General features: G+C 54.6%; 3 protein-coding genes across 10 annotated transcripts in view; 2 read left to right on the top strand and 1 right to left on the bottom strand.

Annotated features, from left to right (window-relative positions):
- Nucleotides 1–47: 47 nt before the first annotated feature.
- On the top strand, nt 48–1829 carry LOC115531136 (dual specificity phosphatase DUPD1). The gene is made up of 4 exons (XM_030340206.1): nt 48–335; nt 429–566; nt 754–971; nt 1398–1829. Exons 2-4 carry the CDS (start codon nt 439–441, stop codon nt 1598–1600), a joined length of 549 nt encoding a protein of 182 aa, XP_030196066.1. The 5' UTR covers nt 48–335; nt 429–438; the 3' UTR covers nt 1601–1829.
- Nucleotides 1830–3157: 1328 nt separating this feature from the next.
- dusp29 (dual specificity phosphatase 29) lies at nt 3158–5492 on the top strand. 2 transcript variants are annotated; one of them, XM_030340204.1, is made up of 4 exons: nt 3158–3717; nt 3835–4058; nt 4207–4272; nt 4532–5492. In XM_030340204.1, exons 1-4 carry the CDS (start codon nt 3536–3538, stop codon nt 4759–4761), a joined length of 702 nt encoding a protein of 233 aa, XP_030196064.1. In that variant the 5' UTR covers nt 3158–3535; the 3' UTR covers nt 4762–5492. The 2 variants fall into 2 exon arrangements, with proteins under 2 accessions (XP_030196064.1, XP_030196065.1); XM_030340205.1 differs by lacking the exon at nt 4207–4272 and having other exon boundaries at nt 3164–3717.
- Nucleotides 4877–18111, bottom strand: part of kat6b (K(lysine) acetyltransferase 6B) — a 27116-nt gene continuing 13881 nt past the window's right edge. For all 7 annotated transcript variants that reach the window (XM_030340197.1, XM_030340200.1, XM_030340201.1 and 4 more), the window contains exons 8-17: nt 17068–17189; nt 16600–16712; nt 16284–16425; nt 15935–16096; nt 15486–15579; nt 13234–13465; nt 12145–12304; nt 11246–11578; nt 10007–10316; nt 4877–9795 (exon numbers count right to left, since the gene is read on the bottom strand). In XM_030340197.1, the coding sequence (XP_030196057.1) occupies nt 6446–9795; nt 10007–10316; nt 11246–11578; nt 12145–12304; nt 13234–13465; nt 15486–15579; nt 15935–16096; nt 16284–16425; nt 16600–16712; nt 17068–17189 (5018 nt within the window). In that variant the 3' untranslated portion in view covers nt 4877–6445. The remainder of the gene's footprint in view (nt 9796–10006; nt 10317–11245; nt 11579–12144; nt 12305–13233; nt 13466–15485; nt 15580–15934; nt 16097–16283; nt 16426–16599; nt 16713–17067; nt 17190–18111) is intronic.

Genomic DNA, 18111 nt, shown 5'->3' with positions numbered 1-18111 from the left:
CCACCCCCACCCCCCCCCCCCCATCCCCGCTCACCCCTGCATATGGAGGTGCAGCTGTCCCCTTCAGACAGGCCAGCGCTCTGCCTTTGAGCAACCTTCATATCTGCTCGCTCCCTTGTAAAAACAAATCGCCAAGTGGAACTAAGTTTCATTGTTAAACTTAAAGGAGGGGTTTTTTTTGTAGGAGGAATTGATCAAAACACAGCGAACACTGATGTGTTTTTTGATTTTCACAGAAGGATACCAATTTACAGGAAACTATTTTTTTCAATTTTTCTCTCAACTGTGGAAACTCATTTGCTTGGAAAAAATAAAGTACCGGTACTTTTCTTCAGGTAAGTTATCCAATGGTTGGGTATCTTTTCCAATCCTTGAAATACAACACGACTCCAGTTCCAGAACAGTCTCCATATCCATTCATTTTGAAGGGAGCCTGTCATGAGCCAAGAGGAGGAGCCAGGACACGAGACACCTCAAACCCACGATCTGCTGGGCCTTCTGCTGAAGAACAGACGCCCCCCCAGCCCCGCCAACCAGGTCTGGCCCGGCCTCTACATCGGAGATGTGTGAGTGGGACATCTGATCGGACAATATCCATGTCAGCGGCAATATGGCGATTAACTAAAGCGACCCTGTGTTGTTGAACCCAACCCGATGAATAAACCCTCAGCAAATAAATACAACTCAGTCACATTACGCAACTTATATTTTGTTATTTTAAACCTCTCATTTTGTGGTGTTGGCTGTTTTCAGCGCTACCGCCAAGGATAAGGGGCTCTTGGGGACCCTGGGGGTGACACATGTGCTGAACGCCGCAGACGGGCCCCAGCACATTGACACCGGGGCGGTTTATTACGACGACACCGACATCGTCTATTATGGGGTGGAAGCGGCGGACCACAAAACCTTTGACCTCAGCCCCTTCTTCCACCCCGCCGCTGAATTCATCCAGTACGCCCTGGCCCAAAAAGGTAATCCGTGGGCACGAGGCAGCCATATTTATAACGCAAACGTAGTGAAGCACAGACGCTGGGAAAAAACTGTAGAAAGTCTTGTGAAGTTCCACAGTTCCAAGGCGCTTTCATGCCTTAGATATGTCGCAGATCTGTAGTTGTTTTATGTCTTTGTTTAAGAGAGCTCTTTCAACGGCTTGACATGTTGACGTGAATAAATAACGTGCTGCTCGTTATGATGAGTGACATTAAACAGCCAATGAGAACAGGCGTGACACCCAAGTCTAAATAAGACAACCCTGACCTTTGTATTCCCTCCCTCAGGTAAGGGGAAACAGGGGTCAGGGTCACACGTTGACCCTGACCTGTGCGTTCCCCCTAACACATAATTCAGGGTCATACATATGTGGACCCTGACCCTGACCTGTGCGTTCCCCCCCTCAGGTACGGTGCTGGTGCACTGCGCCCGGGGCGTCAGCCGCTCGGCCGCCCTGGTCCTCGCCTTCCTCATGATCCGAGAGCACCTGTCCCTGGTCGACGCCATCAAGGCCGTGTGCAGCCACAGGAACATCCTGCCCAACGCCGGCTTCCTGCGGCAGCTCCATCACCTGGACACTTCCCTGGCTGCCGAGAGAAGCAGGATGTAGACGGGGGGGGGGGGGGGGGGGTGGAGGAAGAGGAGCAGGAGATCAAAACGCAGAGCCAGAGAGTCACGTATTCACCGAGCACTAGATGCACATTTCAATGGCACCATTCCAAGAAACATGGATCCACAGTCTGTAGCCAGAGTGTGTACAATCGCAGGGATCACATGTTGAAGAGTTCTGCGGGGTTTGTCAGAGAGATAGGCCGCGCGGAGCGAGGGAGAGAGAGCGATAGACTGCACGTGTTCTGCTGCGAAGCGCGGCGTGGCGTCTATCTAGACACCTATAAATAAACAATGCCCCATTTATTTATTCACTCGGCTCAAAAACACAGTGTCTAAACTGCTGAAATCTTGCACTCCAACCGCTAAGACCGCGCTGCCTTAAGAGGTTTGATAGGAGCTGACAGAAATATGCCAGCACCGTTCAGAGCGTGTATACAGATTCAGGTCAGACTTTGAACAGAGATGAAATAGCAGAGCCATCTTAATAAGAAATGCTTTACAGCGCGCGCGCACACAAACACACACACACACACACACACACACACACACACACACACACACACACACACACACACACACACACACACACACACACACACACACACACACACACACACACACACACAGACAGAGCCAGGGCTGAGAGAGGGAGATAGAGAGAGATGCTGTCAAAATAAAAGGAATTGGATATCACAGGTCTAATGATTTCACTGTCAGAATGAATGATTGCAGAGTATGAAGATATGAGAGGGCGGGAAATAAAGGAGGTTGACGGTGTGAAAACCGGGCATGACATGTTAGCAGTTATCCGCAGCTTCCTGCTACTAACACGGCCATCGCCGTGTGCTCATCATACACTACCCTCTCTTCGGCGGGGACGGCCTTTAATTTAGATCAGTGAATGGATCCGTGCACCGTGGAGTGCACAGATCACATAACAGAGAATCACAGACGTGTGTCATCGTGCGGTGAGAAGCTCATCTGTAACAGTCTGACACATTTAGACTCCTCGCTTCGCTTCATCTTTATTTTATTTTTTAATAGTGTTACCCGCAAGAAGAAGGGGGCCCCCATGGGATCCAGGGTGAGGGGGGGGGACGGGGGACTTTGATGACTGCAACAGCGACGTATCAGAGATTTAGTAATAGTGGCTGAGAGAGGGCGAGAGACACCCGGATAGAGGGAGAGAGAGGGGACGAAATAATTTGATTTGAAGGGGCGGCTCATATGGATGAACAGACGCTCCGGTTGCCCTGTTCACTCCAGTGGATATGCGTACGTCCTTTGGCAAACTGGGAAGTTTGGATAAGCAAGGCTCCAAGCCAGCCGGGGAGATTAGAATTGTGAATTGTGTGTGTGTGTGTGTGTGTGTGTGTGTGTGTGTGTGTGTGTGTGTGTGTGTGTGTGTGTGTGTGTGTGTGTGTGTGTGTGTAGAAGTGGGAATGGTGTGGGGACAGGGTGGACTCCCCCCCCCCCCCCCCCCCCACAAGCATGAAGCCTCGTTGGGTACGGGTCATGGGGTGTAACCCCCCCCCCCCCACACACACACACACACTTTAAAAATATCCCGTCCATTCGATGCCTGTCACCCATCAGCTACACAAACGCTGCCAGAACTCAGCCACCCTAACCTAACCTGCCTTCACTTTGGCTAGCAACGGCACAGCCAGACATGTTGTCAGAACCAGTGAACTAAACGCTCTTCCTGCTCGGGACGTCGGATCTCCGGTCGAGCGGTACCGTCTGGGTCGTAACATTAGTGACAGGGGAGGGGAAAGTCATATATTTATTTATAGGCTACTTAATGAAAGCATGTAGGAAGAAACACTGTTTGCCATCAAGAGAAGCGAACGGGGCGCTGTGGCAAGGCAAATTGTTATTTCCCTTCCCAAAGGTAATGCATCAAGTGTGAAAGAAGGCTATTCTGAGAGAAATGGCTTCTAACAAGTCAAAGTCTGGCAGGAGCACAACAGCGTGGCAGGGAGCGGAGGCATCTGCTCAGAAGGAGGAATATTTCACACCCGGGGGCTATGAACTGGAGAAGATTCTCAACCGTGGGAGTGCAGTGTACACTCGTGTCAATGAGGTCTGGCCCAACGTCTACATCGGAGACGAGTGAGCCACTGCTGCAATAAGACAATAATAAATGAAAAAAAATAAAGCACCATTAGCTTCGGGTAAACAAGAAAAGCACTCCTAATTGCTCTCGTAAATAATCCCCTCGCTCCACAGGCAGACGGCGAAAAACAAGGCCAACCTGAGGAAAATGGGAGTTACTCACGTGCTGAACGCGGCGGAGGGAACGCGGAACAGCGTGAACACGGGGGCGGACTACTATGACGACATGGCCGTGGTGTACTTCGGCTTGGTGGCGGTGGACGTGGTGGGGTTCGACCTCAGCCAGTATTTCTACTCGGCCGCCAAGTTCATCCACGAAGCACTGCGTGATCCTCAGAGTAAGAGAGTACCGTCGAAAGGCTGTAATGTGACGGCACTCAGTGATGTGACGGGCGGCATATTGCCAATTTCTTTTTATAGACATGTATATACATGTATGTATATATATAGGCTATTTCTTAACAGAAACGTTTTTGATTAATGTAGCATGGACACGGAAAGACGAACATACAGGACTACTGAGCGTCTTTAATAAAGGCAATGCATGTTCAGGTAGGCCTACTTAATAGTCACGTTATAGGCATGCTCGTCAAATGATGCAAATAGACACGAGCCTTAAGTGGTTTTCACGGTGTTAACTATTTAGGTTTCATATATACGCAACCAAATGTAAAACCAAAAGGGCTTTTCATGGTGTGAACTGGAACCGGACGCCTACAAGACGTCTCGGCCACAGAGTATTTGCTACTATTCTTAGAGTTTATTCTTCCACGACGCAAGAGAACGAGTCAGATGATGTTCTCCCCCACAGACACGCTGCTGGTTCACTGTGTGATGGGTCGGAGCCGCTCGGCCACGCTCTTCCTGGCCTACCTCATGATCTACCACAACATGACCGTGGTGGACGCCGTCGACCATGTGAAACAGCGCCGACGCATCATCCCTAACTGGGGCTTTCTGAAGCAGCTAAGACAACTGGACGAAAGTCTCCAGGAGAAGAGGAAAGGCTCTTCAGACAGAGAGGGAAATGACTATAGTTAGATCTAGTGCAACACATGATTGATGAGAAGTGTTTTCATTTAGCATGAGTGCACACACACATACACACACGCACGCACGCACATCACAAGTAGAAGATCACAGTGTAGATTAGCCATTGACATGAAGCTTGCCTTTATTACTCCAAAATATTTTATCTATTGCCAAAAAGGAAATTAAAAAAAAATAATATTCAAAATGCCTTGCCCAAGTACAGAACTCAACATTCCTTCAACCACTTTGGGGTGTTCAATCAACTGCAGTGGCATCATATTCATGGTCAATTATAATTTATTCTTATGCTAAAATGTACAGCATTTGAGTGACTGACAAAGGAGAAAAAGTCATAAATACAAGAATGTCATTCTGTCCATTTACTGTGCACATAGCCAGGTATTTCCCCGTTAACCAACCAGCAACTCTGTACAGGTACAAAGGCTACAAAAGAGCAATAGAAACAAAAACACAAGTACAAGTTGCGTTTTACATGCAATCTGTTAGCTTAGTTTGCTCTATTCACAAGCTCTAATCTTCTAGACTTCGGTAAAATATAAATCCAACATTTTATAAAGATAGAAAACAAATCTACAGATGGAATGAAAATGTAACTTTAAAGGCATTATGTAAAATATTTGGACTAAATTTATATTCTTCTTTATTGTTATTCATCGGTATAATCATTTAGATGTTTTTTTGTTTAATCCCGCCACACTTCCCTTGACAAGTTGAAATGTTTTAGAATCATCAGGGTACAAACACTGAGATATGCTTTGTTATTTCGACAGAAATCCGTCTGCTTTAGAAAACAGAAAGCTGCCTTAAGGAGATCTGTTACAAAAAGACTTCAGAATTATACATACATAGCAATAAAACCTCTCAAACCAAACGGAAAACAGGACTAAGTTTACATCGTTTTTTTTGTTTTGATTTTTTTTTACATTAGCATTAACAAAATATAGTTTCATCTTCCCGCCCCCCCCCCCACTCCCTCCCGCGAAGGGAGACCTAATAAAAGGCCAGATATATTTAAATGGTTTGCTATTTAGCACAACACTTGTACTGTACAGTACTACTCAATGCACTGTCACTAACAGAGACCGAAGCATGCTAGCTGTCACTTTACAAAATAAGTACAATAATTTAAATATACAAAGGCATGAGTATAGTACAAACTAATTGTCAGCACTGTTATACAGGTACACGGACTAGGTTCAGGCAGACACACCGACTCCACTCGTAGCAGGCACATTAAATGGCTTCACTGGAGGCTGCTACACAACTGCAAACACCACCTGGGAGACGGAGCTCCGCCTCTCCACCCGACCTGCTCTTAGAGAGACATCCGAGACACCGACGCTAATTAAATAGATGTTTATCTTAATGTAAGGCTTCCCATCTGGAGGAACAAAGAAAAGTAACAAAACGAAAAAACAAAAAGTATACGTATCGCTAAGAGATTACTCTTCGATGAGACTTTTTGCATTCTTTCCAAGTGCTGCTGGTTTTTAAGTGATAGCAAAGAAAATAACTGGAAAAATTAAAACGACGACGACGACATCGAACCCTTTCCCTTCCCCCCGACCCCGCAGAAAAGTACTAAAAATAAAAAAAGGCCCCGGTCTGTGTGTCTGAGCGTCCCAAAACCGCCGTCCCGACGCCATCGCCCCGCCCCGGGGGTCAGTGTGTGTTACCGCCGTCCGAACGGCCCTTTGAGCGTCTGCTTGGCCATGCCGGCGTTCATGTAGCCGTGGTGACCGGCGTGCGTGAACACCATGTTGCCGTGCGGCGGCGCCTGCATGGGCTGCTGCGCGTGGTACGTCTGTGTCCCCATCATGCCCATCTGCATGGAGTACTGGGACGACTGGTGGTTCATGTAGGCGTGGTTGCCGTGGTAGCCGCCGTTGATCATGGGCTGGCTGATGCCGTAGCTGTTCATGGCGTTCAGCGACGGCATGTTGATGGCGTTGACGTTGTAGGCGGGCGCCGGCATGATGTTGACGCTCATGTTGACGCGCGGCAAGGAGCCCAGCGCCCGCGACGGCGCCTGCATGGTGACCGACTGCGGCGTCCGCGCGTACATCTGCTGCGTCTGCGGCTGCTGCTGCTGCTGCTGCTGCGGCTGCTGGGTGTGGGGGTGGTGGGGGTGTTGGTGGAGCTGGTGGTGGGGGTGGGACAGCGGCGCCGACTTGGCGCGCATGGCCAGGTGGCCCTTGGAGGCCATCTGTGTGTGGATGCGCTGCGAGGGCGCGATGGAGGAGGCACCGCCCATGCTGCGCTGCTGCTGCTGCTGCTGTTGCTGCTGCTGCAGCAGCATGGCCGATGCCGACGCCGACGCCGGCGAGCCCAGGCTGGGGGGCGGGGTCATGGTGGCCTGCACCTGGGGGCTGCCGGGCACGCGGTGCTGCGAGGGCGGCGCCAGCGACACCAGGCCCGCATGCTGGGAGCCGAGCGAGGGGCCGTTGCCGTAGGAGCCGATGGCGTGGGAGGGCGCGTGGCCGAAGGGCAGCGGGTGCTCCATCAGCGTGTTGGTGAGCTGCTGCAGCCGCGCCAGGCTGGCGTTGCCCGACGGCTGGGCGTAGTGCCCGCCGGCGTACTCCCCCTGCTGGTTCATGCGCTCGTAGAGGGCCAGGTTGGGCGCCCCCGACTCGGGGACGTCCGTCAGCTGCATGGGGGCGGCGAAGTTGGCGGGCACGCCGCCGCACTGCGCCGCGCCCTGCTGCGGCGGCGGCGGCTGCTGCCCGTGCAGGCCGTGCTGATTGTGCTGGGCGTGCTCCCCGTGCTGCTGCAGGTGGGGGTGGTTGTGGTGGTGGTGGTGGTGGTGGTGGGGGTGCGCGAGCTGCTGCTGGTGGAGGTGGTGGTGGTGGTGGTGTTGTTGTTGTTGTTGTTGGAGCGCGTGCTGCTGCTGCTGCTGGTGGTGCAGGGGATTGTGTTGCGGATGCTGGCCCAGCTGATTGTGCGGGCCGTGCTGATTGTGTTGGCTGAGCTGATTGTGCGCGGCGGCGGCGGCGTGCCGGGCGTGCGCGTGCTGCTGCGCTAGCTGCTGGGCCAGCTGCGCGTGCTGCTGCTGCTGCTGCTGCTGTTGAGCGCGCTGGCTGTGCTGGCTGTGCTGGCTGTTGCTGGGCGGCCGCTCCACCGCCACCACGCAGCCCTGCGGGGACTTGACGTTGCAGTGCTGCGGCGAGCTCAGGGCGTTGGCCTGGATCATCTGGCCGGCCGCCGCCGCCATTTGCTGGCTGACGGCGCAGCTGCTCTGCGACAGCCCGCTGGCCGGCATGCCCCCGTAGGAGCAGCTGTTCTGGGAGGGGCCCGCCCCGCAGATGCTGCCCCCCATGGCGGAGTCGTAGCTGCTGGGGTTGTCGTAGTTCTCCGTGGTGCTCTCGATGCTGCCCAGGTCGCTGAAGCCGCTGTCCACCACCTGCTGGGAGTGGTCCGACACCGACGGCACGTCCATCATGGGGCTGGTCTCCATGTTGTGCAGCGAGGGCACCGAGACGGCGCCGTGGTCGGGGCTGATCTGGGTGTAGCCGCTCTCCAGCAGGGACACGGCGGGGCTGCTGACGGAGCGCACCGACTGGCTGGGGTGCGAGGGCGCCGCGGACCGGGGGCTGCTGTGGTCCGACTGGGGGCACTCGTCCAGGGACGTCAGCTGGGGGCTGGGGGCCACGCGGCCGTAGGCCTGGATGCTGCGGCACGCCTCCCGGGTCTCGACGCAGTCCTGGAACACGCCCTCCCGCTCCGACTCCCGGGTCAGCGACTGGACCGCCTGCGCCGTCTCAGAGTCCAACTCGGGGCAGGCGGACGGGTCCGGTCCCGGCCGGGGCGTCTCCGGCGGCGCAGGGGCGGGCAGGGGGTCGGGACACGCCGGGCTGGGCCCGGGGCTGCTCTCGCCCTCGGACTCGGACTCCTCGCCGCGGTCCGACTCCACCGCCGCTGCGGCTTCGGCGGCGCACGCCACCGCCGCGTCGGCGAGCGACGCTGCGGCCGCGGACTCTGCGGCGTCGGCCTCTGATGAAACGGGCGCCTCTCTCGTCGTCGCGTCCTGCGTGCTCTCCTCAGCGGGCACGGGCGGCAGCTCTTCGTTGTGCCGCGCCGGGGAAACCGTCTCCGTCTCCTCCGAGTCCCCTTTCGGTTCCGAGGACACGGACAGCGGCGTGCAGTCGGGTACTTCCTGTGCCAACGGCTCGGGGCTCCCCGACCTGTCCTTCACGATCTCCGAGCTCAAAATGTGACAGTCGTCCTCGTCGTCTGCGTCCACATCCTCGACGGGTGTCCTGTGCTCCTCCTCCACTTCCTCTTTTTCTTCCTCCTCCTCCTCCTCCTCTTCCTCCTCTTCCTCCTCTTCCTCCTCCTCCTGGTCGTCATGTCTACTGAGGCTGGTCCGCTCCGCAGGGGAGCTGGGGTCCAGGTCTCTGGGGGCGGGGGAGTCCGGCTCTCGCTCGCTGTCCTGCAGGCGGTCCTCAGCCGGCACGGGGAGGGGGGACGGGGCAGCGGCGGCGCCGCCCAAAGACAGGGCCTCCGGCGACCGGGCGGGAGAGCAGGCTGGGGAGGGCGTGGGGGAGGTTGCGGGGGAGGCCACGGGGGACACCTCCCGCGAGGAGAGGGTCCTGTGCGAAGCGCCGCAGTCGTCTTCGTCTCCCTCGTCGTCGTCGGCGCCGACGGCGGGACTGCCGGGGAGGCTGTCCGCCACGCTGTCCGCCGGACTCTGGGGCTCGGACGAGAACCTCCTCCGCCGCCGCCTCCTCCGGATCCTGGGGGCCGGGCCGGGGCTGCCGGCGCTCCTGCTGGGCCTGCAGCGCTCCTCTGCGAAGGGGAGGAGCAGGAGGTGGTGCTGCTCCGCCTTGGGCTCCTCGGCCGGCGGGGGGTGCGGCTCGCCCTCCAGCGGCGTCTCGGGCGGGGTGTAGAGGTTGAGCTTGAAGCCCATCTTGCGCTCGTTCTTCAGCCGCCACTTGGGGGGTCCCCTCTTGACGCCCTTGGGCCAGCCCTTCTTGCGCTTCACCGGTCGCAGCCGGTTGGCGCGCGCCGAAAGCGAGTCGGAGCCTAGCGGGCGGGAGACAGAACACCGCCGCGTTAACCCTGACGCCACACACACACACACACACACACACACACACACACACACACACACACACACACACACACACACACACACACACACACACACACACACACACACACACACACACACACACACACACACACACACACACACACAATAGGGGGCGCCAAAACAATAACACAATGAAAATACCTTCATTCCAGCACTCTCGCTTTTCTTTGTGCAGATTTTTCTCAAGTCTCGGCCGGCCTCTGTGGCGTTTCACCGGCATTACGGGTCTTGGTTCCTCCTCCTCCTCCTCCTCTTCCTCTTCGTCATCCTCCTCTTCCTCTTCCTCCTCGCCCCCCCTGCCCGTGCGCTCCAGGAGGGGCATGGGCCGCTCGTCCTCAGAGTAGTCGAAGGGCTCCTTCAGCACCTCGGTGGTCTCCGAGATGGTTTCCGTGGTGACGCTGCTGTTTATCCGTCTCCTCTTCCGCCCCCTCTTCCTCACCTCCATGCTCCTCTGTGATGCACAACACACAAAAGCAAGCCCGGAGATGAGATGCGGGGTACGAAACAGAATCACCCCTAGTGCTTTAATCGCACGATCGACGGGAGAAACAAGTCAACAGCATTAATTGAAGCCACAACCAACGGCTTGAATGTGCAAAAAGATTTTTGAAGCTAGATGTTTCTCCATCTTTCCCACAGATTGTGGACCGCTGGGCTGGAAAACCACAAATGAGACAAGGCAAAATAACCTACAACCACAAGCCATAATATACCCCCCCCTTCCCATTCTCCTAGCTTCCTAGGGGCAGTGAGTCAGCCGTGAATGCTCCACCATTATTCCCCTAGGAACGAACCACAAACACAAAGTAAACCTGTAAAAGCACCACTGGAGGCACTGCATTAACATCCATTATTTAACAGCTGGTGCAATTCATCAGTGACCTCCACCCTCTGATTGGCCAAGACGTGCGGTCGATTGCCGACGCCGTTCAGGCAACAGGGGGCAGTGTTCTGGAGACACGCACGGGAGCTGCAGTCACCAGCGCCACAGCAGAGGGCAGTAGCCCAACCGTGCCCATGACAACGCTATAAGACGGTTCAGCCCAAAGCACCATCTATTACCTACAGCTGGTGGGAGTGGGGTAACCAACCCTTTCCCCTGAATATTCATCCAGCGCCTTCCGTCCCGGAACCTGTCGCCGCAGCACGCTCACTCGTGATGGGGGTGGGGGGAAATGTGTGATGATAGAAGGCCAACGTGGCGCCTCTCCCCATCCCTCTGGGAGAACCATGGCGACAGCCCCGCACCGGAGACAGCTGACAACCCACATTGACTCATCCTTCCTCCTGCCCCCCCCCCCCCCCCGCTAAGGTGGGTAAACACAGCCTGCGCCGCATCAGGCAGCGTGACGCATCACAGGAACCGACAGATGAAGTCACCTTTCTCTTGGCCGCCAGCATGGCGTGAGCCTTCGTCAGGACGGGCGGCGAGCCATCCGAGGACTCATCGTCCTCGTCTTCGTCCTCGTCCTCGTCGCGATCGTTCTCGTCTTCGTCGTCGTCGTCCTCCTCCTCGTCCTCACTGCCGTACTCGGGCCCGTGGCGGCGGAGGCGGGGCCGGCTCCAGGGCGCGGGGGGCCGGCGCTCGTAGGTCCGGACGGGCACCTTGCAGTGGACCTTGGTGGGCGGGGCCGGGCGGGCGCCGTGGGACAGCGCCCGGCTCTCCCGCTCCTCCTTCTCCCAGCAGCTGGACTGCTCCCCGAGTCGCTCCGCCTGGGAAGAGGGGGGGGGGGGCAAGGGGCATGAGGGCGGTGGGAGAGACTAACACACACACGCGCGCATACACGCCGACTCGCATACAAGCTGCTACAGTGTCGGAGCAGGTGGGGGCTAACGGGAGGTCGAGGTCGGCATTGACGTCCCGGAAAAACGGATCGTCACAGGTTGCCCTCCTGCTAATAAGACGTGGCTTCCCCGATTGGATGCTTGCACGAGGGAGAGCCGACATCGTGTTATTTTCCACCCCCTGATAGGCGGCCGCGGTAGGATCGCATTTCATGGGATATTTAGTGCCATCAATTATGCAGTGAACTGATTTAGGCCAATTTTACACAACATTAAATACCAGCTGACGGTTAGCAGGCGCTGCCCATTAATCGCCCTGCTCCTTGAACCCACCCCCCACATGCTAATCAAAAGGGACACGTGGCCGTGGCACCACACACACACACACACACACACACACACACACACACTAAAGGCAACAATCCATTATTCTGTTGAGTATCAAGGGGGGGCGGGGGGGGTGGATTTGCCGTCGGTTTCGCCGCGCGACTCACATCCATCTCGGCTTCCCTCTCCTCCTCCGACAGCGCGGCGTTGTGGGCGGAGACCGGCGTCCACCGCAGGGCCTCGGGGTCCACCTGGTTGAGCCGGGGGTGGGACCTCATCCTGTCCACGTGCCTCTGGATCAGACGCTCCCTCCTGACCAGCACGATCCTGTTGGGGCGCGGGGGGGGGTGGCAACAGTCGACATGATCATCACATACACGAGCCGCACGACCGTTCACGATGCTATTCAGTCACCCCGGAGACGCTGTCATCCAAAGTGATCCTCCTCAGATCCAAGTCATGGGCCTTAGTCACCCAGCGGTCGTTCTGGTCCTAAACGCTAGCTGGGACGTGAAAGATTAAATATCATACCACCGTGTGAGTGTGATCAGCCATTACAAGCCGTTTGGAAAATCTGCCTCTTCTGACATCACAAGTTGCCGTGTCCACTAAGATGTGTGCTGGATAGGTGAGTCTACCAGCCTACCCAGTGGACTGTAGCAAACGATGCTCATCTATCCGTCATGCATCTCGGTGGACTTGTGATGTCAGAAGAAGCAGATTTTCAAAACTGCTTGGAATGGCTTATCCCACTCACACCTGGTGGTATAATATGTCACCTTTAAGCGCCGGGATGGCACCAAGATGGCCGCTGGGTGAACTAGTCCAATGAGAGAGAAGGCAGTGGGGTCAGGACGTCCTGTTCGAGCTGGCTCAATCCCCACAGATGCGCCGTGCATAGTGGATCTGAACCACTCCAGCCAACGTCTCTCCGCCCGACTACATCCTTATAAATCACACATCGTTTGGTTTTTAACCAACGATTAATTATTATTTTTTTTACACACGCTTCCCGGGGACAGAAGGTGTGCCTTGCCCTCACTGGGGGGTTGGGGGGTTGCACAGCTTGACTTACTTCTGTCAATATTCGGCGCAATGAATGGATGTGCCGGGTAAAAATACCCACTGGCCTGGATAAGTCACACGGAGCTGGGAAATGGCAGCGCGGCCGCGGCCCAGAAGGGACGAGGAAGAGGAGGGGAGGAGGAGGAGGGTGAGGAGAGGACGCAGGGGGGGGGAGGGGGGGCAGCACTGACCTGCCGTCCTGTCGGTCGACCATGCGGAGCTGCTGGAGGGTGGCGGCGACGTCGTGCGGACACATCCCCGTGGCGCGGCTCATGGCCCGCACGCTCACGCGGCGGCAGGGCTGCGCGTGGAGGTACTCCAGCACCACGCTCCTCCAGTACGCCAGGTAGGACAGCCGACCCAGATCGGACAGCGGCTTCTCCGGGGAGCCCGCCTGCCCCTCCTGCCGGGTGAGGAGGTAACCTGGAATCAGGGGGGGGGGGGGGGGAGAGAGAGGGCTTTGAGTCGATGGCTTGGAGGCACGGCCCCGGGTTCAGATGAAGCTCCCCTCGCATGATGTCCATATTGAGGCCACGTTGAGTGACGTGAAATGGGGGCTAGGATTGCAGTTTTGAGGGTAATGGTAAATAGACTGCATTTATATAGCACTTTTTATCCGAAGCGCTTTACAATATTGTCTAATATTCACCCATTCATGCACACATTCACTCAACCATGCAAGGCGACAGCCAGCTCGTCGGGAGCAGCTAGGGTTAGGCGGCTTGCTCAGGGACACCTCGACACCCAGGGATCGAACCAGCAACCTCGCGGTTACCAGCCAACCCGCTCTACCTCCTGAGCTACTGCCGCCAAGGTAGGCGGGACAGCTTCGGGTCTGAACAGAAGCTAAGGGAACGCATTTCGAGCTCCTTCCACCCCTTCATCGCGTGGGTACGCTCATCATTGGCGAGGAAGACGAAAGGCGATTAAAAGACGGCGAAGGGAGAGAGGGGAGGGAGGCAATAAGGAGAAGCAGACGAGGGAACATAAAGAGAGGAAAAACGGGCGAAAAAGCAGCTGGATGTCAACGCGCACAAGAGGCTGCACTTAAGCGGCGTAATGAACAGGGGCGAGCGAAAAGTACTACAAGGTATTGTGTGTAATTAGTTTTATAGCAGTCCTGTCAAGGGTCATACATTATTAGCAGCAGGAAATTAATTAAGGCGTTTTAATGTGCGCCCACTACCAGGAAGCACGTGACCCGACGCAGAACACATGATATTTCAGTAATCGTGACAATATTCATTAGGCTGGCAGAGGAGGAGGAGGAGGAGGAAGGAGCCAACGATAACAGGCATAAAAAAGGAATGAATGAACTCGAATGAACCAATGGCAACAAAAAAAAGGCATTCTCCTTTTGTCATTTCACGAATAAATTACAATTAATAAACACAACAAAAAGGGCTGCTGGTAATCCGGGGGGTTAACGCATTAAAAAGAGAGGCAGAGACCCTTTTTCTTCAGCGTGTGTAACCAATATCTCTTCGCCGTCTCTCTGGGCTACCTGAGGCAGCGTGTGCGTGCGTGTGTGTGTGTGCCTCCCTTAGAAAACCAGTCTAACAGACAAATCTTAATCTAAACAACTTCCAGCTCCGGTGTTACATTTTCCAATAAAGCCCTCTAAGAGCTCAGAAACTCAGCTGTGTTCAATCTCCCTTAATCCCCGTCTTTGTTATCAGCACACTCTCAATATCACAGTCTCTCTCTGGCTCTCTCTCTCCCGCAAAGTGAACAGGAAATCAAATGCTCCATTACCACTCGCCCGCCCCTCGCTCGCGCCCACTCTTCACTCTCTTCATCACACACACACACACTCGGCAAAGAGGAAAACCCTTGAACCAATAAAAGTCCTCTGTTGACAAAACTGGTGAAATCCACTGGCTGAAAAAAGCGCGTTCGCGCTCACACACACACACCCACACGCACACTTGTTTTTGCATCGGCAGGTCATCATGATGTTGACGCTCCTTGTATTACATTTAGCGGGAAAGACGGAAGCATCTCAACGCCTCATCAGAATTCAGGGGAATGTGAGCCGGGACTTGAGGGCCATACTTAAGATGGCTGATGCTCATCATACTTACACACACACACACACACACACACACACACACACACACACACACACACACACACACACACACACACACACACACACACACACACACACACACACACACACACACACACACACACACACACACACACACACACACACAAAATAAAAGGTTCTTGTTAGTAACGCCTGAATGCATAAGTGCTACACAGGCAGTCTCTTGATTGGCCAATCCAAATAAAAAGCACCTTGCCCGAGGAAATATCTCCATGGTAAAGATCAAGTGGGGGGTGTGGTGGTGGTGGGTGGTGTGTGTGTGGGTGGGGAGATAAAGGCGCTGTGTGTGGTGGTGTGTGTGCGCCGTGTTATATGCATTAAAGAACTTACTGAAATCGATAAGGAACCGTCCAAATCCTTGCCTTTGGTACTGAGGCATAATCATTATGCAGGAGACGTTGTACTTCTGCTGGCAAAGCTTTTCCTGAGGGAAGGGGAAGCAGATCAAGTATGTCAGAGCTCTGCTGAAGCTGGCAATTTACTGCACCTGCCATTGTCCTTGTTTGAGACACGCGCACGCCGCGCGCTCGTTCACACACACACACACACACAAAACGGCACGTAGACACACACACGTAGTGATAAGCTTTCGTATAAAAAAAAAAAACCGGGAGAAAACCATTAAATTAACATTGCAGAGTTTGTGATATTGATTTCGTGCTCGGCAGGGGATACTCGATATGTTTCGTGATCAAAAAATAAATACACACACACACACACACACACACACACATATGGATAGACACAAGCAATACACCCGCAATTCCACAAGGTCTTACCTTGGAGAAGTAGCCCACCAGGTGACAGCCTTTGTTGTCGTTCTGGGTGAGGATGTAGAAGAGGAAGGGCTCCACATCATAGTACAGAGTCTTGTGGTCCAGGAAAAGCTTGGCCAGCAGGCAGAGGTTTTGGCAGAAGAGTTTGCTGACATTTCCATCCACCTAAACGGAACGAGGGGATCAGACAGACAGCAATGAAAAGCTAAGCGAGCTGACATTGTTCAAACAGTTGTATTTCCCGCCCCCTCCCGCCCCCCGCCCAGAATCCACTTGGTTGGGATTTCGCACATAGCATACAGTTCACTGGCAGGAAGGTGTTGGTGGGATGTGCTAGGGTGGGGGGGCTGACCTCGAACACCGAGAGGTCATCTTTCCTGTAGATCTCGTTGGCTGGCGGGTGGAACCAGCCACACTTCTTCGCGTGTCTCAGGAGAATGTTCTTGCTTCTCATGTACTTCAGACAGAACTCGCACAGATAAAGCTTTTGCAGTCTGTGTGGTGGGAGGGGGAGGGAGGGAACAAGAAAGAACACTCAGTTCTGCTATGTGATCAGGGGAATTACTGTACGGCCTGCAACTTTATTCATTAACACTGAAGAACAGAAACGTTTCACAACATTAAGAATCATAAACGGATGGTGTGGTTTGAGGAGCAGCAAGGAATACCTGGAATACTCAGGAGGGTACGGTGAGGAGTACCAGGTTTGAATCTCGTACTTCCCGAACTCGATGACGGAAGGGTAGCGCGGCAAGTCGGAGCTCACCATCGACCCCGTTCTCTGAGAATGAGAAGAATAAATACACAAATATGTGAGTCTAGGGGTTCCCATCATTTCTGGGCCTGTAACCCCAAATTTTAGGTCTGAACAAAATCTTCCCTATCCGTTCCCCTTTCCTTTCTTCCACCCACATCGTTTAACCCAAGCATCATCAGCCCATGAACGTTACTCACGTTCCAGTGAACATCGCACCACTGCCATACAGAAGTTGGCTTATGGCAAATTAAACATCTGTAACTTATTAGTCAGCATCTCCAACGACCCCATTATCCAACCGGCCGACCCCAAACGGGGGTCGCGACCCACAGGTTTGGAAACGCCGTGTCAAACCTCAAAACATCCACGTTCAGCTCACCTGCGTCGACAGGTCCAGCACGCGCGTGAACACCTCCACGTCTTCGTCCGTGACGTGCTCCCGCGACATGGCCACCACGCTGGGCTGCGCCTCTGCCTTCACCTCCCGCTGGTCCTCGAAGCCTGCCCAGAGAGACAGCAAGGCCCGTTAAGCACACACACACACACAGACAGACACACGCACGCACTCTTCAGACACCGCATCAGCCGCGACTGCTTTGATGTAGCCGCGGCTGAATAATGTGTTAAATGCATTCTGTGCTAATGTGCTTACGCTGTGAGTCTTATCACCTGGGCCCCCCAGTACGGAGGGGCCCTGTCTCCGAGGAGCCTTGATAATGTATCGTCCTCGCATGTTTATGTGCAGATCCGTAATGTAATGAAGTGAGACTAAATCACTTTAATTGCGTAACCGCTTTTCGTGTGCTTAGTCATCCACCAAGACAGTTTCCCCTGAATTAAGAAGCAGATGCGATGGGGGGGGGGGGGGGGGGGGGGAGCCGGTGTCAACGCGAGGAAGCAACCAATGTCGGGGGGGGGGGGGGGGCAAGAGCAAAGCAAGTGGTGATAGTTTCTTTTTTTAACGAAATGCACCAAACAGCAGGAAATAAGCAACACAAAAAAGAGAATCATTATTATGAAGTGGTGGGAGGAGGAGGAGGAGGAGGAGGAGGAGGAAGAGGAGAGATGGCGTCGTTAATGTCTTCATGGAAATGTGCCTGCTTTGGTTACACGGCCGAGAGGTCCTTCGGGCGCCCTTATTGTTTCAGATAGCCGGGCCGACCAATAAACCGCCAGCGCTTTTATTTCTTTGTTTGGTGCGTGCCTACGTGTGTCCGTGTGTGTGCATGTGTGTTTGTGTATGCGGGTGAATCTCCACCCCTGAAGACGAGTCCAGTGAAAGGTTCATTGGCTCTGTGGCTGTAATCATCATGTCAGCCCAGTCCGGCCGGGAGGTTGACTCACCGGATCGTGAGCCTCTAATGACTGCCTGGGAGGAGGGGGGGGAGGGGGAGGATGATGGTGGTGGTGGTGGTGGTGGTGT

The sequence above is a fragment of the Gadus morhua genome, chromosome 18 (assembly GCF_902167405.1).
Source record: "Gadus morhua chromosome 18, gadMor3.0, whole genome shotgun sequence".
Lineage (NCBI taxonomy): Eukaryota > Metazoa > Chordata > Actinopteri > Gadiformes > Gadidae > Gadus > Gadus morhua.
This window is presented reverse-complemented; position numbering and strand designations above follow the sequence as displayed.